General features: G+C 45.8%; 1 protein-coding gene across 1 annotated transcript in view; it reads right to left on the reverse strand.

The window, feature by feature from the left end:
• Positions 1 to 8,503: 8,503 nt before the first annotated feature.
• The window catches only part of LOC147895842 (protein ESMERALDA 1-like), a 33,884-nt gene continuing 14,880 nt past the window's right edge, over positions 8,504 to 27,507 (reverse strand). The window contains exons 3-10 of the mRNA XM_087382420.1: positions 11,770 to 11,837; positions 11,515 to 11,603; positions 11,217 to 11,414; positions 10,585 to 10,792; positions 10,270 to 10,437; positions 9,626 to 9,793; positions 9,109 to 9,299; positions 8,504 to 8,876 (exon numbers count right to left, since the gene is read on the reverse strand). Of these exons, the coding sequence (XP_087238546.1) occupies positions 8,681 to 8,876; positions 9,109 to 9,299; positions 9,626 to 9,793; positions 10,270 to 10,437; positions 10,585 to 10,792; positions 11,217 to 11,414; positions 11,515 to 11,603; positions 11,770 to 11,837 (1,286 nt within the window). The 3' untranslated portion in view covers positions 8,504 to 8,680. The remainder of the gene's footprint in view (positions 8,877 to 9,108; positions 9,300 to 9,625; positions 9,794 to 10,269; positions 10,438 to 10,584; positions 10,793 to 11,216; positions 11,415 to 11,514; positions 11,604 to 11,769; positions 11,838 to 27,507) is intronic.

Consider the following 27,507-nt stretch of genomic DNA (forward strand, 5'->3'; position numbering starts at 1 on the left):
GTTCTACCTGACTGATTCTCAACCAAGGCCAGCCATTTTTGAAATACCTGGAACACATCACTCTTTCGAGCTATAGCATAAGCCCACACTTTCCTAGTTGCATCATCAATGAATGTCACATAGTATTCAGCCCCGCCTAATGACCGTGTAGGCATGGGACCACATACGTCTGAATGCACCAAATCAAGCATTTCAAACTCTTTCTTTCCCCTTCTTTTATGGGTTGATTTAGTCTGCTTCCCATAGAGACAATGCTCACAAAATACAAAATCAGAGAAACTCAAATGCGGTACATAACCCAAACGGCATAAGAGTTTCATTCCATTTTGGCTCATGTGCCCCAACCTGCAATGCCACAAAGAAGTGCTTGGCTGCTCGGTTATTGCAACAACATGATCAAATACCCCTGATACATGTAAGGGATACAAAGTCCCACACTTGGCACCCCTGGCCAAAAGCATAGAGCCCTTCTGAATTTTCCAACTCTGAAAGCCAAAAGTGGTATGAAAACCAGCATCATCTAGCTGACCCACTGAAATAAGACTCTTGGTCAGCTTAGGCACATGTCTCACATGTTTCAAAACAAATGCAGACCCATTTGCAAAAGAAAACTTTATGTCACCTGCTCCCACTATGTCACATGCATAGTCATTTCCAAGATGCACACAACCTGTCTTTCCACTATCATAAGTGGAGAACCATTCCCTATGGGGAGTAACATGGAATGAAGCACCAGAATCCAAAATCCAATCCTGGGAATATGCATCATCTGAAGTGGTAAGCAACTCTGCAGATAAAGTAGACATGAAGAGAACATCATTGTCACTATCATGTATGACTGCATTGATCTCCTCGATCTTCACTTTTCCTTTGTCCTCCCTTGGACTCTCTTCCTTTTGATTTGCACCCCAATTTGCATTCTTTTTCTTATCCTTTTGCTCTCTTTTCAGCTTGTAGCAATCCTTTTTCATATGGCCCTTCCTGCCACAGTGGTAACACTCAATGTTTCGTGCCCTGGATTTGCTACGAGACTTCCCTCTTTCTTGGGACTTTCCCCTGAACTGTGATCTGCCCCTTTGCACATTTAAGGCTGCATCCTGCTTGTTGCCATCCATAGACTTCCGTCTAATCTCCTCGGCCAACAAGCTACCTACAACATCATCAAATTTCAGTACTCCACCAGGTGCAGAGTTACTGACAGTTGTACGGAAGGTATCCCATGAGGATGGCAATGAACATAAGAGAAATATTGCCTTAGTCTCCGCATCAAAATTCATTTTCTGAGCCTGAAGATAGCTGAAAATAATATTGAATTCATTCAAGTGAGAAGCAATGGAGACCCCTTCCTTCATCTGCAGCTCAAACAACCTCTTCATGAGGTAAACTTCATTAGAGGCAGTTTCCTTCTCATAAGTGGCACACAGTTTCTTCCACAAATCTTCCGTAGTCTGCTCATTTACTACTGTGAAATAAACTGACTCTGCAAGATGAAGTCTAATAGTAGACTTTGCTAATGCATCCAACTCATTCCAATCATCCTCAGACATATTTGCAGGCTTAGCTTCAATCCCTGCCAAGGGTTTAATCTGCTTCTTTTGAATAAGCACATCCCTTATTTGTTCTTTCCACAAAGAAAAGTTTGTCCCATTAAACTTTTTAATGCTGAAAAACTCATTTTCAGGCATGGAAGAGGATGCCATGATGCAAATGAAACAAAATCCCAAATGCTAGTCCCTGCAAGAGAGAATCACACCAAATACCAAGTGCACCCAAATGTGTATGCCACAATAGACTGAAATATCACAAAAGACTCAAAGCTCAAAGCATCAAAAGATGCATCTGACTCATGTGCATATACTATGCATCCATATGAGCAAATCTGGCCCAAAAGAAAATGCCAATAAGTGCCAAATGACTCAAGCATAAACACCGTCCACTGGCATATGCATCAATTATATCTCATCCAAGAGAGCATAGCACTATCAGTGCATTACCAACAGTGTGTCAAAGCTGTCCCTCAGCATAAAATAGCATTCATGTGCAAAGCGTCCATAAAAAATAGCATCCCACAAGGCAATTTGGGCCTATCAGCGCATCCAACAAGGACCGCAATGCATCCAAATGGCCTATAAATCATCCATTGCAACCCAATGCATACCACGAATGAGCGCACACTGCTCAAACTGCAACCAGAGTGATCTGCATAAGGTATGCTCAAGAAATCATAGTCCCACGGTAATGAGCGCTCCTGAAAATAGAACCTGAGATGCCTCAAAACATGGGCACCATTGCATAATCGGAATCAGCAAGAAAATCTGCAAATATCTCTCTTCTGCCAAAACTCCAAAATCCCAACCGATGAGTGAGAAATGGGAGTCAACACTTATCCACTGCCATGTGGCATAAATCTAAGGTTTCAAAACCTTAGTATGAAAAATGCATAACAGAGAGACGAAATCGAATACACAGAGATTTATAACTCTGAAAATCCTCCACCGAATCACGCAAGAATTGATAGGTAGGGGTTTTTGGGCATCCGAAACGCAATGGGACAGACAGTTTTGGAAACCGTGGTCTCAATCACTGGGTCCAACACACAGACTGAAAAACGTTTTTTGAAACAGAGCTGTTTATAAACTCCACCGGAATGCGAATGATGAGCAATATAGAAGTCTTAGGACCTCTTGAGTCCACCGGAACTGATAGATCTGCAAATGGTTGCTCCAAACTTGAGTTCCAACACCCGGGCGAAAAACGCAGGAACTGACACAGTGAGTCAGAAATCCACTAAAATGATCCCAGATTCAAGAATGAAGGTGTTTCCAAGCTCCTGAAGTAATGTGGACACCAAAAGCAAGCAATAGTTGCCTCTACAAGTCAATACGGAGTCTCTATCATCGAACGGAACAGGAAAAAGCTCAAAAAACGACTTTTTCTTTGAAAGCTCTTAACAGGCTCTCAAAACCACTTCGCAAAGCCAAAGTGACTTTTCCAAAGGTTCCTCCAAGGTCTCTGCACACTCGGATGCAAGTAAAGTCACCCACAAAGCTTCCCACAGAGCTTCTCCTTCCTCCCACAGAGCTGCTAAGCTTCCAAGCATTCACGCACGCTCAGCTAGATCACCCGGGCTCTGATACCAGTTGAGAGTGCTCTCAACGGAAGCAAGAACGGAAGAAGGAGAGAGAGAGAGAGAGGGAGACAAAGAGCCACACAAGTTTTGGTGGGTGCAGAACCACCCTAATCTTCTTTTTTATTCATTTATATATGTGTTTGAGTATTGTACATAACCGGGGTTAAGGCACAGTGACCTTTAACCCCCACACTTTCTTCATTTGTTGTTTCTATTTATGAGAAGAATGAATTAAGTGTGTTTGAACAAACAAAATTAAAGAAGTGTTAATTGCATTTAATGATGTATTTCCACCCCAACTGTCGAAAGGTTTACCTCTAGAAATGGTAGTAGACCATCACATAGATTTAGTACCTGGTGCTCAGCCTATAAGTATTCCGCCTTATAGGATAAACCAGTTAGACGAGGATGAGTTAGCTAGAAAAATTGAGGACTACTTGAAGATGGGTTATATATGTGCAAGTAAATCATTCTGGGGTGTCCCTATATTATTAAGAAAGAAAAAAGATAATACATGGAGAATGTGTGTTTATTATTAAGAATAAGTATCCTCTCCCTAGATCTGATGACTTGATTACCATATTGGTAGAAGCGAAGTATTTCACTAAGATTGATTTGTGTATTGGTTATCACCAGGTTCATATTTACATTCAAAATATAGAAAGGACATTCTTTCAAACTAGGTATGGTCATTACAAGTTTCTCATATTACCTTTTGGTTCGACCAATGCTCCCCCAACCTTGTAACAAATGATGAATGACTTGTTCTGAGATTATTTGGGCAAGTTTGTCGTTGTGTTCTTGGATCATATGTTGGTTTATAGCAAGACATTAGAGGATCACCTTAGTCCTCTTTGGATTGTCTTAGTTTAACTTTGACAGAATTAGTTGCTTGCCAAGATGAGTAAATGTGACTTCTTAATGAAGGAGATCATTTACTTAGGACACAAGATTTCTATGAAAGGTGTTAGCATTGATCTAGATCATATTCAAAAGGTTTTGGATTGGCCGACACCTTAGTCTATGAAATAACTTCGATCTTTCCTAGGATTTACTGTCTTTCTAAGAAAATTAGTACGTGATTATTCTAAAACCATGGTCCCCTTAATAAACATATTGAAAGTCGTGGACATCAGTCCAATCAGTCTACCACTTCGAATAAAGAGTTGAACAAGGATTTTTACACATTGAAAGTTTATGTCAAGGAAGCACCCGTTCTAGCGCTATCTGGTCCTACTCCCCCTTATCTTTTGGAGGCCAATGTGAGTGATTATGTGATTGGGGCTGCATTATTCCAAGAGGGAAGACTAGTTGCTTTTGAGAGTAAAAAGCTCGTTGGCCAACATTAGAGAAGGAACTTTATGCAATGGTGTATGCTCTTAAGGTTTGGAGACTCTATCTGTATGGTTCCAAATTTGTGATAGTGATTGATCATCAGTCAATCAAGTATGTGTGTGATGGGACATATTTGACGGGGAGAAAGGCTAGATGGGTAGAGTTAATGCAAGATTTTGATTTTGAGATCAGTATCAGAAGGGTTCATTAAACAATGTAGTAGATGTTCTAAGTCGAATTAAGATGGCAAATGCTATGTCATTTACAGAGATATTCTCTTATCTATTTCAATTCCATGAGAGGGCTTTGCGCGACTAATAGTCAGTTCAGTCCTTATTGGCAGAATGTCAAGGATGGGAGCTCCATGGTTGGTTTGTATACCGAACGTGTCGGATCTTAGATCCAAGATTCTCCGAGAGTGTTGATGCACCTAATGCAGGACATCCAAGACACTCTCTCTAGTGAAGCATACTTTCTATTGGCCTAGGATGCGGGAATTTGTTCAAAACTATATAGTAGGTTGTTGAATTTGTCAAGTGACCAAGGTTGAATGCCAATGGAGCCCGGGTTCACTACAACCATTGCAAATTCTTGATAGTAAATGGGAAAGTATTTTCATGATTTTATCACGGGTTTGCCAAGAACGCACAAGGGTCATGATGCCTTATGGGTTACAATAGATTGCCTGACAAAGATGGTCAGATTCTTACCGTTACAGCAAGTTAATTGGCTCAACAATTTGTTGACCAATTATTTTGTTGGTATGGGTTACCTGCTGACATAGTTGGTGATAGGGATTCCCAGTTTATGAGTTCGTTTTGGACACTTGTCTTTGACAAGTTAGATATGACTCTTAGTTTCAGTTCCTTAGAACATGCACAGTAGTAAACCAAGTTCTAGAAGATATGCTTTCATCATACGTTTGCAAGAGACAATCTTCATGGGAAGAATTCTTATCCATGGTTGTGCAAAGCATTCAAGTTTAGGTTTCAGTCCTTTTAAGATTATGTACAGATTTCAACCTAACTCACTAGTAATGGTTGGATTCAAGGGGGGGGGAAATGATGCTGTAAAATCATTTTTGCAAGGTATGCAAGAAATGTTGTAGTTTTTAAAGGATTCTATTAGAAGTGCCCAAGATCGATACACATTTTATTTTAATAGACATCATTCATTGAGAGAGTTTTCTAAAGGAGCAATGGCATTTTAACGTGTTCCCAAGGATTCTCAAAGATTAAGTATTAGTAAGGTTAAAGAGTTATCTCCCAAATATTGTGGTAAGATTAAGAAGTTATCCCCCAAATACCGTGGTCCATTTCTGATTACAATAAGAGTTGGACAAGAGTTTATCCAATTTTCCATGTGAGTAGACTAAAAGTACATGAGAGCCTGAAAGTAGTCTTGGATTTCGTGAACATCCAGTCAAAAATAAGGCAATCACGAAATATAAGATTAAGTGGAAGGATCGTGTTGAAGAAAGATTGTACATGGGAGACTTTGACTAACCTTCAAAGAGAGTTTCCAGACTTTCTTCTCAACTCAGGAGTGAGTTCTTAGAGGGAGGGGAGTATGTCTGTGTCTAAGGTGTACTTTTTTAGGCACACAGAACTAGCTTAGGAAGCTTGGGAAGCTTGAGGCTAGGCAAGCGATTCTCAAGTTGAGTTGCAAGGACGTAGATGGATTAGGATTCAAATTCGAGTTTTCACTATTTTTCACGCACATGGCTCAAGCCTACATAAGGAGCGCAGGGGTTCACTTTTAGTGGCGCAAGTTAGAGCAAGCTCAACTCTTCCTTGATCTAGATTCTGGATCATGCTTCCTAGCATAGCCCAAGACCCAACAACTGATCCAAGGCCCATTGGGTGCCACCTAATGGGACACTAGGTTGGTTTGAATCTATCTGGAAGATTTGCAAAGATGTGCCAATGACTCAACTCATGGCTTGGAGGCCACGTCCCAATTCCTCGAGTCTCTCTCGCAGACGTCATAGTTGGGTGGTGAGCTAGCTTGCATCCATCTTCGTTGTTGTTTCTATGGTTGTTTTGCAAGTCAAGTGTTTGTTTTGCAAGTCTCCATTTTCAAGAGCCTTGAGGTCCGTGTCAATTATCGTATTGGCTCACATATTTGCCTACTCCAAGAGAGTTTAGGTACTACAAAATCATTTTCATAAGCTAGACTATCGAAAATTGTCAACGTGATCATTGCCTATTTGCCTTGGGATTGTGCAATCTATCCTTGTTGCATATGTGCAATTTTATTGCTCTTAAATACACTTACATCTAGTCACCTAGGATGCATGGCGGTTTGAACATTCTTAACATTCACATTCATATGTTGGCTCCTAAGGCCACCCTCTTGCTCTGCTTATAGAGAAATGTCAAAAGCTTATCACCAAGATTATGCAATGTCTTTGGCGCACCAAGCATGATCATAACGTGCTTCGCCTTCTTAAATACACTTTCATCTATTCACCTAGGATGCATGGGGTTTAAACATTCGTTTTTTTTATTTTTATTTTAAAAAGAGGGGGGTTTGAACATTCTTAACATTCACATTCATATGTTGGCTCGTAAGGCCACCCTCTTGTTCTCCTTCTCGAGCAACGTCAACTATGGGTAGCTATGCCTCTCTTTTGCACCGATGCTTTTGGGCATTGGATTCAAGTTGTTTCAAACATTATATTTGGACACATACGTAATTGGCTACCCCTTTTCTTTTTGCCTGGTACATGATTGGCAACAGATTTTGGCTCATTTGCACTTGCTGGATCGTCCTCGAGATCCAGGCAATTCCTTTCAATTGCACAGTATTCATTAGAGCAAGGCGTTTGATCCTCCCTTGGCTCATCTTCAGCCCTGAAAGGCATGAATTTCCTTCATCATTTGGGTGTCTCTACAATGCAAGATGTGGAGGATGATCAAGGCTGCAATTTCTTTTCCACAAGCCAAGAGACGACACTATTTGGGTTTGCATCACATATTTGTTTGGCATACTCTTACAGCTATGTTGTAGCCTTTTCAACCTGTCCCCTTCCTCTGTTAGATTGGAAGTTTGATTGAGACTCTCTGGGCTATATATCTCCTTTTCATTTGCAGATCCCTCTGCTTTGAAAGCATATCACCTCATGCTTTCAGCTACTATGACAAGCCTCTTGCTTGGTGGAAGGCTCGTCTTCAACGCATTTGGCGTGGCAAGCTTCCTCTCAAACAAGTCTTTTTGTGGCATTGTTTGGGTTCATCATTAGTTGCTCAACATATTGCTTCCGCAGCCTGTCCTGCTTGTTCACATCCAAAGGAGACCATGCTACTGCCCTTTTGGACCTGTCCTACTGCTCAGGACTTTCTTTTTAGGCTGAGGACAGATCTTCAAGCTCCTTTTCCTAGGATTACTTTTGACACAGAGGTTGGTCGTTTTGTCAATATGCTTCTAGATCAGACTATGTTCGTTTCTTTGCTGGTGTGACTTCTGGACTCTATGGTCTTTATATCATACCCATAACATTTGACTGTATGGGTATTGTACTGGTTATGATTTTCATTTCATTTGTTCATCCTTGCTTCCGTCTCCAATATGCGCACTTTCCTGAACACCTTCCTCTGGCCTAGTTGGAAGCTTTCTATCAGTGTTTAGTGTTTGAGTAGTGCGTTGTTCCACTTTGGGACAGCTAGTCTTTGAATAGTCGCTGTTCCACTGTGGGGTGGTACTGGTTATGATTTTCATTTCATTTGTTCATCCTTGCTTCCGTCTCCAATATGCGCACTTTCCTGAACACCTTCCTCTGGCCTAGTTGGAAGCTTTCTATCAGTGTTTAGTGTTTGAGTAGTGCGTTGTTCCACTTTGGGACAGCTAGTCATTGAATAGTCGCTGTTCCACTGTGGGACAGCTAGTCTTTGAGTAGTAGCTGTTCCATTTTTGGACAGCTATAAATGTACATTCTTCTTAATGAAATGGCTTTCTAATAAAAAAAGTGTGCACACACACATAAATGTGACTTTTAAAATATCCAGAAAACCCATTTTTGACCTCACAATCACCAGTTCATGCTTTTATTTCACACCCCATGTGAGCACAAAATGCAAATACTGCCTCCACCATAAAGAATAAGTACAGACAATTCAATGAAATGTAGAATTACAACCAAAATACTGGCCCAATGGAAATAATTTACAGAGGAGCTGGCGCAAAGACAATCTTAATAGCAGGAATTCTACAATCCTAGAAAAAATCACCAGTGCTGTTGGTAGCTGTATTTGTAGACTCCAGTAATGTATCCAATGGTGGCTGAGGGTCCAAGCACATACAGTCTGGCACTGGGTAAGTGTAGATAGAAGCACTGGCCTTCCGAAGCTCATGCCCCTTAGAATCACTATGATGCCGCATGATCTGCATTTGTTTTGTAAAAAAATCCCATCTGCAGCAAACTCAACAACATCGGGATCAAACCCATCAGCTCGTTTCCATGAATCCCCCTGCAACCCTCGACACCCAGGGCAAAAACGAAAGCGCCCCACTGGTGGAAAGATAGGTGTGTGCACTGATCATCGCGACACAGAACCACAAAACAGTTCCAAAAATCTAATATACGCCATTAACATGACACCACTTTTCTCTCAGAATTTAACAGGCTTCGGGCAAGAAGGGACCTGATGTTAGGTGTATCTAATAGTACAGCCAGTTTTCGCTTGTCAGGCTTGATTGTCTTGGAATGCCCCTTGTTTAAGAATCGTCTGTGCCCAATCAGAAATTGAGGGAAATTACCTCCTTGAGTTGTAACAAAAACTTCACTGTGTAGACACACTGTATAATCCAATGCAGCCATTCGGGAGGAAAATTTCTGCAGCCAAACAGAATACGTTATAATCATCAGAAAGCCAGAAAAACTGCCTCTAGGCCTTATTATCTTAACCTTATATTTGTAACAAAAGGCTATTACCAAAACCTCAAAGAACAAACAACTTTATAGATCACAAGCATTAAGAAACAAAAAAGAACACTAGAACCTATGCAATGCGTAACTTATAAGAAGGTGCCTATAAATAAACTCTGAACAGAAAGTCAATTTTGAAATGTAAATCAGGGTGGAAGCCGTAAATATCAAATGTATGCACTGTATAGACATAAAACTTTGAGCATGCAGTCAATGTCAAACCATAAGTAGACCTGAAAAGGTTCAAGTTCCTCAGGTGAAAGCAGGGTTTCCTTTGTTTGAAGGAAAGGAAACATTTGGAGAAGAGGAGCCATGTTTTTTTCCGCTTTGTAAATCTTGCCTGCTGCTAAAAAAATGGGAGTACTATTTTGAAATCCCATTCCTCTTAACATAATGCCAACCTGCTCAAAATAAAATGTGAGCAATTAGGCATCCTGAATACAGTCACCCTAACATGCATAGATGCTCCACAGCTCTGAAGTTTTATTTTAAAGACTGTACAAACTAATATACTAAAGGTCTACCAAAGCCCAGAAAACTTTCGTTTATGCACAAGCAAGATGTTTCTTCCTAAACAAACAAAAACAGGTGCAGCCTAAATCTTTCATCCATTCCCAACCTAGAAGGGAATGGGAGAAGGGAGAGAGGAGTTTCGAATTCTTAAGTGACACCATCACAAAAGCACCCATTTCAATACTTTATTTAGGCTGCTAATGCAATCTAGGAATATATCGCAATATTAATAAGATCCCTACCATTAGATATTTACAAGTGCAGTACAGACTAAATCCTCTCTCTAAAGCATGGTACAACAATCACAGCTACCATAACAGACGTGGGTTGGAGAACTTCACAGCTCTTTGAGAAAATCGCATACCTCTAATGGTGTCAAGGGACATTTTCCATCCATTCTGATTGCAGCTGGGTTAATTACACGACCAGTCTTATTAAACTTCCCCCTCCATCCTCTCTCCCTCACAGCATCCATCTCTTGCCTTTCATCTTCGCCTCCCTCGTAAGTGCAGCATGAAAAGGCTACCATGTCCTGTTACACCATAGAAGCCATGTGTTTAACAACATAAACAGCAACAGCATCAATAAAAGAAAGAAGAAACTAGCCATAAAAGGGTTGCATCATGAAACGATTGTTACAAGCAGACTGCGAGATGAAGTTAAGTACAGATATAGACACCTCCTCAAATCGAAGATGTACAGCAACGTATTTCCCTTTAGTATTGGCACTATGTTGGATCATGCGATCAACTAGCTTCTTCCCAGTAATTGAAATTGGTTGTGCAAATCTTAGTGACTGAAAATTTGCCAAACATCTAAGCTGCTGAATTCTAGGAGGAATCTTGTCAAAGGATAGTCGATTTGCAAAAGGAGATATACGAATAACCCTGGCCAACCAAGCAGACAATAACATTGCCAGATCATTCTCTTGATATGGTCAGATCAAGGGGTTGCTTTCTGACAAGCAACCACTCAAAAGAGCACAGAATAAGGAAACACTCTCTTAAGCATTATTCTTCTCATGGAGGACTAGCAATACCAAAAAACCAGTAAGGAAACACTGTTTTAAGCACTCCTCATTCTGCTAAAGACTTGCCAGAACCCCTTCCCCCCCCCCCCCCCCAAACACATACACACACAAAAAAAAAGGACTTTCAACAACATACAAAATGGGAATTCAACTTTCTTAGCTCCTTATCAGCCCTCCACAAAAGGAATTTTTGTGAATGATACTAAAATCCGTGTGATTTGCTGAGAATCTATCTTAAAAAGTAAAATATGCAAATAATTGTATTGTAGCACAAGATATACCCGGTCTCAAGTAGCTTGGGAAGAATGGTTAGTAGGTAATAGCTTGCAGGAGCCCATGCCTTGACCCTAAAATTATGAACGAGGCTTATGTTGTTTCCAATGCTCTCCATGATGTACTCTGGTAGTTGCCTCACCACTCTGACATCGTCAGCAAGAGAATTGATGAAGTGCTCCTCGTCATAAATGTCTCCAAACAAGCTGAAAAGTGCAGCAAAATGCACAACTCAAAATAGTATTCCAAATGGAAAACCAAGCTCTCTGCAACTACACACAAAAAGAGCGCACTCACAAATCTCACCTTGGATCTTGCCAAACACTATTCAAATGAAATGTTGGAATGACAAGAGTTGCATTAAGCAGGCCAGCAACAGCAACAGCATTACAAATCTGCAATAGCTCCCATAAAGAACAACTATGTGAGGCCAAAACCTTTTAAGGACTTGTGTATACTGGTCCGTTTTTTAATCAGCCAAACATGAAGTCTATAAAACAAAAAAAGTATGTGGTATTATGATTTCCAAGACAACCCATGTCTTTTAGGCCAGCAACATACCGATGACCGTTGCTGGTTCAAACCACCATTCGCTTCAATTATTATAAAACCACTCGATTCTTGCAAGCCTGGAATGTCAACCAAACATGAAGTCAATTTTCACTGAGACCACAAAAGATACACCTAGGTTATTGACCCATGTTTGCAAACGAAAGATCCTTGTAGCTCACGGGATCAAAAGGCAAACTGTAGAGAAGTGATTATCTATTGGAGTGATTGAAATAAACCTTACAGGACAATGCATACGAGAATATACCTGTAAAACACATGTGAATGCTTATATATCAATTAGATACAATCAAACGGTATAATGGAACTTCATTTGACACAGAATACCCTTCTCTAATATCTGACGTTTTGATTCCAAGCAACACCAAAATACATCCAAGGAATAAGGAGAGTCGTACAAACACCAAGTTAGGGGATCAAAAAGCAAACTGTAGAGAAGTGATTATCTATTGGAGTGATTGAAATAAACCTTACAGGACAATGCATACGAGAATATACCTGTAAAACACATGTGAATGCTTATATAGCTGGCTGTTTGTCCACAATACACAAATTTTGCATCTTGTTCTTATAAAAAGCAGTCTAAATACGTGAAATGTAAAAAGCAGTCTACAAATTTGAAATATCCACCACCCTCTCTACTAGCTCTCTTTGCCTATTTCCACCCATATTCCTACTCCACTGCCTCCATTTCGCCTCTGATCTGCCTCCCTTCGGGCCCGATTTGGGCTGCACTTTTGGGCCACTCCCACCCCATGTTGGGTTGGTTTCCCCCTCACACAAGCTTGGCTTCCAGCTGTACTTCATGCCATGGAGTATCAAAGGTTCGCTTAATCGTGGAAGACTTTGACTCTCTGTTCACGTTCGAGACCTTGTGTGGGGGGTCTTCCACTAGCAAATAGAGATCTAAGGGGTCTATTGGGATAGCACCTACATTGAAAACCAAATGGCATCTAGCCAAGGCATGTCACTGTGTCATAAGTTGAACTCTGACCTCAATCCTCTACAAGTCGTACTCTTGTCGTTGGAAAAGTCAGTTGTTACGCTCAAGTTGAGATAGCATGACCTCGGAGAGGACAGTGGACATTTTCCTTTAGAGGACCAACTGTCATACTTTATTTTATTGCACTTCAAGCATACGGTTAAAGGAATTGCCAAGGGGCAAACGGAATTTAAAGAGAGGGGTAAATGGTGCACCAAGGTTGACCCTAGAATTGTGACATGTGGCATGTACAATCATCTATGGATTTGTGGGCTTTGTGTACAGCAAAAAGACATGAGAGACGTGCATATGAGCGCTTGCCATCACAGAGGTTGGTCGGAACCGTTTGTCACCGCCTGTGATATCTGTGAGGTCGTTACATTTTAACGTATCATTTCATATTAGAGCGTAGGGATGTGTGTCTTCATGGCTGGTTGGCTGTTGTCACAAAGAGAGAGAGAGAGAGAGAGAGAGAGAGAGGAGGGCCCTTGGTAGCTTACTTCGTTGTTAAGTTGAAGGCTTGTAAGACTTTGTCGTACAACCCGTTAAGGATTTGTCAAGGATAACGTCCGCTTTGTCAAGCGATGCCATAAGCCCAATTGAAAAGAGTTTACAAAGATTGTCAGGATCTGGGAGTTTGAGTGGTCTCACAATGTACGAGCCTAAAAGGGGACGAATTTAGCTTCAAGTGAAGCCCAGGAATCTATGTATATAAGCCGTAAGTTTCAATTTGACGAACTCTGGGGCAAACGTAAAACACATCGTAAAGCTAAGAAGAAAATGAGGTCCTGATCGAGGGATTGCAGAATAGACACTATGGCTCAAATCAACGACCCAATCGTTCAAAATTCTGCAGAGGGCCCCAAGCTGTCACGCTTTTCACTTGTGGAGCTCCATTGGTAGATTTGCTATTAAGATTAGGAGGTAGGGGTGCCCGAGCTCAGCGCAGAGGATTTAGTACTCCATTCATGAAGCTTTTAAGTCGCCAATGGCTTCCTTCTTCTGTTTGTATTTGGCTTTCACTTGCCAAAGGTTGTACGTCAAAAAAGGGTGCTCTCTATTCCCAGTGAAGTGGTCTGGTCATAAGGCTACTCACAAGTACATATTGGACATGGTTTAGAAGGGCAATTTGACTTCTTGACACAGCATAAGTAGATTTGCTATTAAGATTAGGAGGTAGGGGTGCCCGAACTTAGCGCAGAGGATTTAGTACTCCATTCATGGAGCTTTTAAGTCGCCAATGGCTTCCTTCTTCTGTCTGTATTTGGCTTTCACTTGCCAAAGGTTGTACGTCAAAAAAGGGTGCTCTCTATTCCGAGTGAAGTGGTCTGGTCATAAGGCTAGTCACAAGTACATATTGGACATGGTTTACAAGGGCAATTTGATTTCTTGACGCAGCATAAGTAGATTTTCTATTAAGATTAGGAGGTAGGGGTGCCCGAGCTCAGCGCAGAGGCTCAGCGGAGAGGATTTAGTACTCCATTCATGGAGCTTTTAAGTCGCCAATGGCTTCCTTCTTCTGTCTGTATTTAGCTTTCACTTGCCAAAGGTTGTACGTTAAAAAAGGGTGCTCTCTATTCCCAGTGAAGTGGTCTGGTCATAAGGCTAGTCACAAGTACATATTGGACATGGTTTACAAGGGCAATTTGATTTCTTGACGCAGCATAAGGACAAGGGGCATCTTCTCTCTTTTCTTTCGAGTGATTATATTTTAATTGTTTTGCAAATTTGCAATTGGAAGTTTAAATAATCGAAGGGATTGTTGTATATGCATGTACAATTGTGATTTGAGAAGTTGTTCTAGTATTTGGAATTATGCCAGTATAGAAAGGATAAAACAACAAAGAGATGGAGTGGCATCCACTACTTGGGAGGGTTCAAGGAAGAATTTAGAAAACACTTCTTGCCTCCTAACAAAGCATCCCGAGCTTGGGATCAATATAGAACCCTTCGTCAGAGAAATTTATCAATGGCTGAATACACTGGTAAATTCAGAGAATTTGTAATGAAGGCTTATGAACCTCTTCCTCAATTTGTAAGGGTAAAGGATTTTATTTCTGGACTGAACGATAGAATTAAGATGGAAGTTCGGACTAAGTACGCGAATACTCTAGATGAAGCAATTGCCATAGCCTTGAACTATGAGGATGCCAAAGGAAACAGACCAAGAGGGTTTGTGCACGATGGGGCTCAGTATGAGAACCCAAAGAAAAGTGGGTTTAAGAAGAAGTCGGTTAGTAAAGGGAGTGTCTCACAGGCTACTGGCCAAGCCAAGCAGGCAAAGCTAGTTGAGACTCCCTCTAAACCAAGTACCACTATTCGGGTGAAAAGAAAAGTAAATCCAATGGCAGCCCACGCTTGGTTAAAATCTTCTTTGACCCCAGAGCAAAAAGAGAAAGCGAGGAGAGAAGGCTTGTGCTTTGGATGCCTTCAGCATCATCAGTGGAAAGATTGTCCACGAAACAAGGATCGTTGGATGGCTGAGATGGTGATCTCAAAGTGCGACGTGGAGATGGAGGGAAGTCCCAAAGCAAAACAAATGTAGATTCAGCTAGCGGGATCTTCTCAGAGGTCAGTACCTGTTTTACTATGTGTGTATGTTACTAAGTTAGTAAACCGTGCATCTGATAATATCCTATCAAAGCCTGCAGCAACGTGGCATACAGCCTTTAGCGATACGGAGTTAATTAAGATGTGGCCAATCATGATGCTATTGTGTTGTTTGGCTCAGCGTCAACGCACAATGTAATTAACACCAAGCTCGTAAAGAGGCTGAAATTAAAGACTAGTCCATCTGACCATGCATATACAATCAAGATGGCAGATGGAAGTTCAATTGAAGTATGGGACCAAAGGGTTATCCAGTTGGAACTTCGAATTCAGGACTATGCGAAGAAGCTGGATTTTGAAATGACCAGGCTTACTCACGCAGATATAGCCCTAGGTAAGGCTTCGCATTCTATGAAGAATCCAACCATTGATTGGAAAAAGCACACTTATCAGTTCAAGAAGGACGATGTGCAATATGTCTTATGAGGTAAAAAGGATCTACCTCAAGGACGGTTAGTTCTCGTAATGAAAGTTCAAAAAGCTCAAGAAGAGTTTACGTTTCATTGTACAGCATCGGTAGAGCCAGTTCATGGTCCATCAGCTAGCACTGAGGTTACCCAAGATGGGGAAGATGGCCAACTTGGCTGCTCAGAAAGCAGAGGAGTTCTCTGACTATTTTAGGGATGAGTTGCCTTATGGGTTACCTCCAGAGCGGAATGTTCAACCTAAATTGACCTTATCCCATGGGCATAACCTGTAAATAGGCCTCTCTATAAATAAGAGTTTGTGTTTCCTTGTACAGCATCGGTAGAGCCAATTGATGGTCCATCGGCTAGCACTAAGGTTATGGCCATGTTGGCTACTTAGATAGCAGAGAAGTTCTCTGACTGTTTACGGGATAAGTTGCCTTATGGGTTACCTCCAGAGCGGAATGTTCAGCAGAAATTGAACTTATCCCGTAGGCATAACCTATAGGCTATAAATAGGCCTCTCTATAGGTTAAGTTTTACTGAAGAAACTGAGGTGCGAGACAACTGGAGGAATACCTCAAGCTAGGACAAACTCAGCCCAATTTCTCACCTTTTGCTTTGCCAATGATATTGAATAAAAAGAAAGACAATACATTCTGCCTCTGTATAGATTACAGAGCACTGAATAATATCACTGCTAAGCACAGGTATACGATGGCTCAGCTCGATAACTTGCTAGGGCCTATCTCTCCGAGTTTAACCGCTTTACGATCATTCTTGGGATTTTATTGGAGGCATATCAAAGGATATTCCGAGATAGTATCACCATTGACTAATCTGACCTTATATAAAGTACCTTTTATATGGAGACAAAATCAACAAGAAAGTTTTAATGCCATAAAACAAGCTATGGTCTCAGGACCAGTGTTAAAAACAGTTGATCCCCGAAAACCATTTTTCATAGAAACCAATGCGTGGTAGGAGCAGTTCTTCTCCAAGAGGGAGAGCCAGTAGCCTTTGAAAGCAAGAAGCTTTCTCCCTCTCATAGGACTTTTACAGTAATCGAGGGCGTTGTTTTGTTGTAGGAGATAGAGGATACTGCAAGGCACAAATCAACAAGAATCCTAGACCGAGGAACAATGCAAGTACACAATCGGAAGATACCCACAATGTTGGTTGCATGGCATGGTCTATCTCTATCTGAGGCTATCTGCGAATCCGTGTACCAGATGCAGAGAGCATTCCCAAATTTTATCATCGAGGACGTTGATGCATGAAGAGAGAAGGAATGTTACGCTCAAGCTGAGATAGCATGACCTCGGAGGGGTCGGGGTGGACATTTTCCTTTAGAGGACCAACTGTCGTATTTTATTTTATTGCGCTTCAAGCATATAGGTAAAGGAAATAATGTCAAGGTCCTTGGTGAGGGTGAATTGACACTAACTAGATGGTTCTAGAGGTCAAGGGTCTAGGGGCGGACATCAAATTGTGTATTTTTATTTATTTTTTGGCCGAAAAAACAGTGCTGATTATATTACTTCGAAAACAAGATACATGAGGTCAGCTTTGCAACTGACGGGACTGCGTTCACAAATCGGACGCAGCCCAAAAAGGAAACAAAAAAGGAAAGCTCTCTCTCACGGAGGGATCAGGCGAGTGTGAATGAACAGCCAGAGAGGTGGTGAATAGCGCCACTGAAGGCCCTGCGAAGTATGCTCGAAGAAGAGGCCTTGTGTGTCCCAATCACGGAGGAAACGTCTCCGCTTCTCTCGGCCAGTCCGAGAGTCACCTTGTATCTGGTCCCACTCGCCTTTGAGGGTGTGTATAATCTCACTCCAGATGTCAGTCATGACCTGGGCAGTCGAAAGGGAGGTGCCACCAAGGATCTGCGCACAGCGCGAGGTCCAGATGTGCCATCCTGTGATGCTGCTAATAATCTCCCAGACTGGCTGCCTCTCCTGAGAACCTGTGTCAGCCTTTGCCAAGTTCGGCGGAATGCTCTCGAGCGGCCCCCACGTCCCCTGTGTGATAAGGAACGTGGGGTCCTGCGGACATGCCTCGAACAAGTGATGGAAGCCAGGTGCGGTGCTGCACCAGCATAACGCGTTCCAAGTGATCATACATAACTCCGGTGCTGCACGAGTAAGGATCCCGAAGGTCCACCTCCACACTTCCTGGGCGCGAGTGCAGCTCCACAGGCAGTGTTTTGGTGACTCCTCGTCCTCATGACAGATCTGGCAGCGTCCATCGTGACCCACCTGCCGCAACCAGCTCCCCACTGGAAGACCTTTGTGGGCGAGAAGCCAAAGGAGGTAGGAGATCTTCCGCGGTCGCCAGCTCTCCCACAAGGCCTTCCAGAAGACCTGCAAAAATAGCATGGAAATACCCTGAGCATACCAACTGGGTCGCTGGGTGGGCGGGCGGCTCTGCATCCTCCCGAGAACTCTCCTGCCCAATGTCGTGCTGTAGGCGAAGAAAGAGGTCGGCCCCTGACCTGTCACAATCTCTGGCCATCTCCACTCTCCTGGGTCCCAATCAAGCTCTGATAAGGCCCGCCCCTCCCAAAGCCAGAGTCGCCATAACTGCAGTTGATCCTGCTCTATACTGGGATCGGTCCGCCAAACCTTCCCCACGAGGCCTACGACCCGAACCCTCTGCCATGGGAGTAGTGGGTCGATGAGCACATCCTCTCTCCTGAGTCGGCCGTCTCCCGTAACCGCGAAAAAGAAAACCGAAGTGTCGTCCATCCGACCTACAACCACCAGTGGGATGCCACGGGGGGTAAACTGTCCCAGCCAACGGTCATCACCAGGCATAAGAGTCTGAATCTCGGGTGGAACCAACCAACCGGCTGGAATCGCTCCATCTATCTCCGTACGTCTCACCTGAGCTCCACGGGCATCTCCAGCTGCGACTGCTAGAGCAGCGGTATCCAAGTGTCTGTACGTGTCCCTCCAAACTCGAAGGGACCGGGCTGGCCTCCACATCCAGCCGTCCCACCTGATGTGTGATCTCTCTCCCAGCTGAAGGCCCTCGGCATCTCTGACTTGGTCGTTCCAGATGAGCAGCTGGCGATCGATCTCCTCCTGACAGCTAGGAGGGGACTGAATGAGACTGAGGCGGAGCCGCCTCCAAACCATGAGAAGGCTACGAACGAGTGGGGAGCGGGACTGAGTGAGCGGGGCAGAAGTGAAGATCCATCTGAGGGACGGTATCCACTCTCCACCTCAGCGCGGGACATAAGAACAAACCCCCTGCTGAAGTAACATCTTCCACGTTTGCCCCCCGGGGGTCAAACTGCGGATAACTAACTTGCCCAGTAGGGCCTGACTCTGAAGCTCAGGATCGATGACCCCCAGGCCACCCTCAGCCTGCGGAAGAATGACTGTCTGCCAGGCAACCCTGGCTCTGGTATCTCTGAGATCGTCCTTTCCAGACCACAGGAAGTTTCGGACCAACCTCCTAAGCTGTGCCACGCTGGATCTCGAGAAACACCAACAAGAAGCCACATACCATGCCGTGGCTAGGAGAACCTGGTTGACGACAAGAGCACGACCTGCGAGAGAGAGCTTAGCAGTGCTCCAGAAAGCCAGCTTCCGTCGAATGGAATCTAGCACCGGGAGAAACTGCTGAGCTGGCATGATATCCAGGCCGACCTGAAAGCCGAGATATCTAGCTGTCTGTCCCCGCGGGATCCACCTAAAACCCAAAAACCTCCCCCACTGTGAGCACGCCCCGGGATTTGTGAGAAAACCAACTGATTTGTTCCAGTTGATTTTCGCACCGACTGCCGAGCAGAAGACCTCTAGGGCCAGCCTCACCCTCTCCAGCATCATCTCATCATCCTGAACATACAGTGCTGTGTCATCTACATACTCCGAATCCAGGAGCTCCGTGTCCTCCCTGATGGGAAGGCAAACACCCCGGATCTCGATCGACCTCGCCCGAAGGTAGTATGTCATGGCCTCGACGAAGAAGAGAAACAGGTAAGGAGCAAGGGGGCAACCCTGACGCACTGATCTCTCCAAACGAAATCGCTCTCCCATCCTGCCGCGATGATGACCCTGCTGGAAGCCGTCCTATATAATGCTGAAATACCCTTAATCCATCCTGCTGGGAACCCTAGTCGCTCTAGAGTACCCTCCAGGAAGGACCAGTCCACTCGATCGTAGGCCTTCTCAAAGTCAAGAAGTAGGATGGCTAAATGTGACCCGCTGTGCTGAGCCCACTCCGCCGCCTCTGAGAAAGTGAAGACATTATCTAGGATACTGCGATCTTGGACAAAGCCTGTCTGAGTGTCATGAATGAGGTCAGGAAGTAGAGGCCGAACTCTGGTGCTGATCATCTTGGCAAGGATTTTGTAGGCAGTGGAGAGGAGAGTGATCGGGCGCCACTGACGGATCTCCTGTCGATCTCCTCCCTTCGGGATGAGGCAAATCAGTCCCGAGGAGAGGCTCTCTGGCATATATCCGCTGCTGAAAATCCTCTGGAGGGCTGCTAGGAGGGGCTGATAAATCTGATTCCAGAAGCAGGTGAAGAAAGCGCGAGAGAGCCCATCCTCGCCAGGGCATTTCTGCCCATCGATGGCCATCAAGGCCTCCAACATCTCGTCAGTAGTAAACGGTGCCAACAGCGTCGCCTGCATGCTGGGCTGAACCAGGGCTGGAATATGCCTCCACACCTCCTCGCGGGAACGTCGAGTGCGAGAGGCAAGCTGCTCCTGCTGGAAAAGGGTCCTGTAGAAGTCGGTAGCCAACCCCAAGACCTCACCCGGATTAGTAACGATGTGCCCCTCCGCTGTCCTCAGACTCCATAGCTGATCACCTGCTGCTCTCTGGCCATGCGTCCTGAAGAACTCCCTGCACATCCGGTCGCCCTTCCGAGCCCAGAATGAGAGGGAGGCGTGATAGGAAAACTCTGAACGGCGCTGAAGAGTCTCCTCAAGAAGGGCTCTGGCTCGAAGGGCCTGGATCCGAAGCTCCTCCGAGCCCGGGGCTGCCTGCTGGAGTCGCTGAATGGAAGTGAGGTCCCTACGAAGAGCTCTCTCTCTGCCCCACCACTCCTGTCGAACCTGAAGGGCTGCGAGCTGGCAAATCTGGCTAGACTCCTGCAAAGCCTGCGCCACCGAATCAACCAGATCCACGCACTCGCCCTAGTCTCTGTCCCAAAGGCTACCGATACTACTGTGCACGTCCTCCCTCAAGAAGATGGAGTCGGGGATCCGGCACGAATGGGGAGGAAGGGACTGAGCTGCCGAATCTAATGATAAGAGCATAGACGCGTGGTCGGAAAGTGTCGTCCCTGGCACTATACCCGCCTGACCGCCTCTGCTGATGGCCCAATCACTGACATAAAATCTATCCAGTCTCTCCAGGAGTCTGCCTCCTTCCCTGCGGAAGCCCCATGAGAAGTCCAAGCTCCCGTGCCAACGGCGGAAGGACGGGTCTCTCCAGCTGTCCCTACCTCCTGTCGCGAAGATAAAGGAGTCCCAAGCGGACTGCTCTGCCTGAGCCATACCTGTAAACTCTGATCCTCTGCCCTGCTGGTTCTCCAAGGTCTCCAGATTGTTACAGTCACCTCCAACAATCCAGGAATCCATGTCTGGGAGAATCCCTGTAAGTGTCCTCCAGAAGGTGGCTCTGCATCGGAGGTCTGTGGGAGCATAGATGTTGAGGATCCCTATTTTGGAACCCTCCAACTCTAGGCCTACCCAAAGGGCACGGCCTGGGATCAACATACCATGACCAAAAACTCCCTGGGCTAACTGCTCGCACACGGAAGTACAAACACCGCCACTCCTCCCCTGTGCGCCGAACGAGGGCTCCCAATAAGTGTGAGAGCGTCCAGGGAGAATCTTCCCGTAGCTACGGGAATGAGCCACAGAAAGCTTGTGCTCCTGGAGCAGAAGTATATCCAAGCGACCAATCACTGCTGGCTGAAGTTCGTGTCTCAAGATGAGCTTCCTAGGACCACGAGTGCCAGAAGAATGAAACCCGTTCACATTCCAGGAGAGAAGGTGTAGGCTCATGGTGAGGACTGGTAGGCTGGGAACAACTGTCTGCTCGCGGCAGATGTCGATGAAGAAGCTGACGTGTCGGAATGGAGGCGCTAACGCTTATGAGAGGGTTTGGAGGGGGAGGCGGGATCGTCCTGCCCGTTCTTCAACACCTTTAGCAAAGGCGTAAGGCCTTTAGTACCATGAACAAACGCTTTCTCGAGCCAACTCGAGATCTCTGAAGTAGTCATCCCGTAGAAGGCCGGAGTTTTTGAGGGGTCCAGGCTCTGACATCCTGGGGGAGGGGCCACGACAGAGGGGGCCTGAGGATCACAATTAATCTGAAGCGTTTGGCGGCGCAACGCCACCGCAGGCACACGTCACCCTCGGACCACTGAGTCTCGAGAAGCTGTCCACCGGACGGGCCTATCCAGGAGCAAACCTGAGCGTGCGTCTGCTCTCTGAGAGCCTCCAAAACCGAGTCGTCTGTCCAAGTCTCGGTGCCGTCGCTGAGGAATGTGAAAGCAAAGCTAGGGCCATCCCTCGAGGCCAAGGCTGCGATCTTTCCATCCGCCCCTTTACGGAGTAGGAAGATACTGATGTCGAGACAAGCAGGGAAGGTCCCAAGGTCGGCCACATCCAAGTAGTCCCAGGGGCCAGATTTGTAGAAATCGCGAGGAAGCTCTCTCTCCTGAAGCTGAGGCCCACCAGAGTCTGCAACTGAGGGGCTAGCAAACAGGGAAGACTGCTCCAGTGGTGGTGTAGATTCAAGGTGACCTGCCTGTGGAGGGGAAGGGGGAGGTGGCTGGGGGGTAGGCAACTCAGACTCCACGGAGGCGACTAGCGGGGGGGGTGGAGGAGGGGGAGTGGGGAGGACTGCCCGCGGCTGAGGAACCATCGGTACAGCTGACACTGCAGGAGAGCTGAGAGAGGCGGGGGGGGGGGATGGGGCTGCACCTGGGACTGGGGTTGAGAAGGAAGAGGAGGAGACTGAAGAGGAAGAGGCGGGGGCTGATGCTGCGGGTCGGGAAAAGGGGGTGCGCCTTGGGAAGGGGCTGGGACTGAGTGGAAGGGGGCTGGGGAGCGGAAGAGAGGGGGACCTGAGGCTGTGAACGGCGGGCTACCGTCGAAGAAGAAGCTCTCCCAGGACCCTGGGGCGGCTGCCTGTCAGGTCTCTGAGGCGCTGCTGCAGGTTGGGTAACCTCTGCCTCCTTGCCTTTTTCGGAAATCTTCTTATTCTTTCCTCTTTTCCTTCTGACCTCAGTCCAACCGCCAGCTATCTCTGGACCGGACTCCGGCTACCTCTGCTCCTCCTGACGTGGCTGCCCGGAGGGAGGGGGAGGGGGCGAAGGGGGAGGGGGCGGGGGGGGGGCCGAGAGGAACTGGAGAATCGTGGACAAATAGCAACCAGGTGCCCAAAGCCGTGACACCTCAGGCACTGGCCTGGCTGTATTGTGACTACCATGCTCTGGGTAATGCTGCCGGCATCTGTCACGATCTCAATCACTGGAGGGAGAGACGCAGGGTCCGCCACAGCCACACGGACTCGAGGGGCTCCTGCCGTAGTAACCGCGTCAGTGAAAGTGTCATGCATAACCTAGCCAAAGTGGGATCCCAGGTCCCTGACAATCGGCCGTAGCTCAGCAGCAAGGCCTGGAAAAACTAGCGTCACTGGGTGGCGAGGTATGCGAAAACGAGCATCAAAATCCGCTGCACTGAATCCACAGTACCAAGGGACTATCATAATGATCTTTCCATCCACAGATGTGGGGGAACCAGCAATCAGGTTGCTCGCAGCTTTCGCAGTAGAGAGTTTGAGCCAGAAGATGCCCCTTCCCATAGGGGCCACCTCCTCAATGTGGCTGTCCTCTAGCATGAGAGTGGACTGGAGCCAGTCCCTGATGGCTGATCTGGAGGGGGAATGTCCAATGACTCTGCCATAGACAGAGGTAAGGGGCAAAGTCATTGGCAACCTCCTGTACCCGAGACGATTGTTGCTCTGTCAAGATAACGCGGTAGGCATCTGGAGAGGGAGGGTCCGACTGGGCCTCCGGTTCCGGGCAGGGAGCCGCCATACCGCCAAGACAAACTGCGAGACCTCCATTGAAGAAGAGGCTGCCACCCAAAAAGGGGGGGGGGGGGGGGGGGGGGGTAGACGAGGGGGGTGGAGCCTGGGTGTGATAAAGAAGGGTAAGGCGAAATGGGACGAAGCGAGTCGGGTGGGGGAAGCAGAGGCGCAGGTGGGGGCGGAGGCGAGAGTGGAGGCGGGGGTCGAAGGTGAGGGGGAGGGATGGCGGTGGAAGCGAGGGCGGGAGGCCGGGAGGCGGAGGGGACGGGGGTGGAGAGCGGGGGTGGGGACAGAGGATGGAGGGCGAGGGGGGGGTGAAGAGGCGAAGGCGGGGGACGGCTGAGGTGGGGCGAGGCGGGACGGAATGGCGGGGGGGGCAGGGCGAAAGGACGGGAGGGGCGAGGGGGCGGGGCGGAAGGACGGGAGGGGCGAGGGGCAGGCGGGTGGGGAGTGTGGCGAGGGACGGGGGAGACGTTGTGCGGGCGAGGTGGAGAGCGAGGCGAGGGGCGAGGGGGGGCGGGTGGAGAGCGCAGCGAGGGGCGAGGGGCGAGGGGGGGCGGGTGGAGAACGAGGCGAGGGGGAGGGGCGTAGCGAGGGGGGGCGAGGGCGGGGGAGGGCGAAGCGAGGGGGAGAGGGGAGGCGGAGGGGCGAGGCAGGGGGTGGGTGGAGGGCGCAGCGAGGGGGTGAGACGGGAGGTGGGGGGGTGAGGCGAGGGGCGGCGAGGGTCGAGGGCGGAGAGGCGAGGGGGTGAGGGCGGCCGAGGGGGGGGTGAGCAAGGGGAGGTAGAGGCTGCGGGAGGGAGGGAGAGGGCTCGCAGGAGCTCCGTTTTTAATAGAGCGCATTTCTTCAAATTGTGTAATTGCCAAGGGGCAAACGGAATTCAATGGTACTCCAAGAGAGGGGTAAATGGTACACGTAGAATCATCTAGGGATTTGTGGGCTTTGTGAACAATATGCAGGTGGGAAAAATTATGAGAGATGTGCATGCGAGCGCTTGCTATCACAGAGGTTGGCTGGGAGGAATAACCGTATGTCATTGCCCGTGATATTTGAGAGGTCGTTACGTTTTAACGTATCATCAGTAGCATATATGGATTAGTTCATTGGTTCAATCTTGAGTGATTAGTGGTTAGGATTATTAAAAGGTTTGATAAAGTAGTACTTAGATCCTAGGTAGACCACCCATGACCTTATGTCATTGGTAGGTGGTTAGATATTTTTAAGGGGCCACATGAGATGGCATACCCCCACATGCATCCACCATGGATGGAGAGGATGGATGCCACATGGCATCGTTCTATAGGTCTAACCTAGGTGACTTTGCCACATCACACACGCATGCACTTACCACTTCACACACTGTAGGAAGGCCAATCACATGTTGCTATCATATCCACACATGTATGTTAATGCATTCTAATTGGGCACACTGAGTCAATGCCACGTAGGAGATTTGACCCTAACTTTTTGAAAGATCAAAGGGTGTCTCCTCCGTCTCAATTTTTAAACTAGGCTATGAATTGAATCCAATATGTTTTATAGTTATATGCTGCATTTTAATTTTGCACATCTTATAGCTAATGATTGGGATTTCTACTGCCACAATTCATTGTGTGTGCATTAATTTTGTTTAGGGAAGGAAGGCATCATGGTCGAAGAAGCGTCCCTTTTTTGTTTCATGGTATTAGAGCCAAGAGAGCATGTGAAGGGCTGAAAGATACAAACTGAACCTTCATTTGCTAAAGCCTAAAAGTGATACTTGATCGACACTACAAGCAATATATAAGTTAGCACGAGCAACTATGCATAGTAGCAAGGCTTCTTACAAACCGACCTGCACAAAATTTGATGGAAAAAAGCTACAACTTGTGCAAGTACCAAGTTAGAACCCTGCCTAGATGTAGCACAAAAGCTAAAGCAGTCGTTTGCTCTAAGAAAGCAAGAATTTGGAGGTCTGAAGATTGCCTTTTTCACATAGGAGTGAGCTACACTAGCAAACCAAAATGGTGTTCTTATAGTCATTAAGCATTCCTTTGCAATCCAAAGGAAAGCCACATTAGAGGGCTTATCAAAGATGTGTGCTTGTTAGCATGTTAGCGTGTTAGTCTCTCGTCTCAAAAAACCCCTTTTCCATTATAATCTCACCTTTCTGAGGATAGCTTACGATAACCAAGGATCCTCACACTAAGAGAAGAATACTTGTCTGCTAGGAGCTAATTGTGAGATAAGGGAAACCATGCACAACCCCATGTATGGGCATGTGCTGCCTGCTCTACCTTTATCCTTCTCGTATGGAGGGCTCACAGGTAGCAGTGACTTTTCAAACATCCTCAAGGCCTTAGCATTGAGGATAACACAAATCAACAAAAGAGGTCTCCATTCCGCCCTTGAATTTCTTAAAAATTCGAGTGATATACAATGGAAGTGATCTACAATAGCAAATAAAAACATATACCTTCGTAAGACTAGAATATCTCCAATCATACAAATTCAGATCTTTGTTGTTCTAAAGTCCTAAATTCTACAATGAAAATTAAAGCGAAAACAAAATAGAAGAAAATGAGCTTTTTTTTTTTTTTGAAAAACAAAAGGTAGACATACCTAGCAAGCAAAGAAATGTGTATGTCCTCATCAATGCCCATATAGTGGGTCTAAAGACCCGCGGAGTCTCTTAGGCAAACCCTATGCTTACTAAAATACTTTAAATAAACAAAAGGGAAAGAGAGAGAACAAGAAATAAAGAAGAAAGGAAGTGACTAAGCAAAAATAAACAAACAAATCAAGAAACCAAAGAGATCAAAAAACAGGAATAAAATCTCTCTCTCTCTCTCTCTCTCTCTCTCTCTCTCTCTCCCCCAATAGCAAATAACAACAGTGTCCTTATAGTAATTAAGCATTCCTTTGTAATTCACAAAGGAACACCCCATAAGAAAGAAAGAAAGAAAGCAAGTTTATTAGGTCTTTGGAAGACCGAGGGGTCTATGCGACTATGAGAATATACCTTTGTAAGACTAGAATAAGTCCAATCATACAAATTTAGATTTTTTGTTGTTCTAAAGATAAAAAATCTACACAAAAAATAAAAGAGAAAATAAAAGAGAATATGAAAGAGAAGAAAAAAGAGGTAAACAAAAACTTTTATGAAAAACAAAAGGAAGACATACTTAGCAAGCAAAGCAACACTTATGTCGTCATCAGTGCCCAAGCATAAGCAGCTATACTGGGCTTCTAAAGACCCGCGAAGCCCCAAGGATGATCATGGCACTGAGCTTGGTGGCAAAAGAAAAAGTATGAGATGCTTGCAGCTTTGTTCTTCAAGGAATCATGCAATGCAGAGGGTGATATCTAAGGCATCGTCAAGGCTAAAATGAGCAAAGGTTTGCTACTTGAAGCAGCCAAAAAGAAGGAAATTCTTGGAGCAGGTGAAGGAAGCTTAAAACGCTCTGTGACAATGCTAGGCGAGCGGCCAAGCGATCTGGACATACAACCAAGCAGTAAGATTTTACTCTACTAAACCAAGAAGCATCGCATCTTGTCATGGACACCCTTCTGTAGCTATGAACAAGTTCTCTCTTGTGTAGCCTCCTGCACAGCCCTCCCTCTCCTATACCTCTTCTTTCTCTGTAGCTACTAGCTATGAACAAAGTTCTCTCTCTTTGTAGCC

The sequence above is a fragment of the Dipteris shenzhenensis genome, chromosome 12 (genome assembly GCF_047967505.1).
Source record: "Dipteris shenzhenensis isolate YYH24624 ecotype China chromosome 12, Dip_SZ_1.0, whole genome shotgun sequence".
NCBI classification, from domain to species: domain Eukaryota; kingdom Viridiplantae; phylum Streptophyta; class Polypodiopsida; order Gleicheniales; family Dipteridaceae; genus Dipteris; species Dipteris shenzhenensis.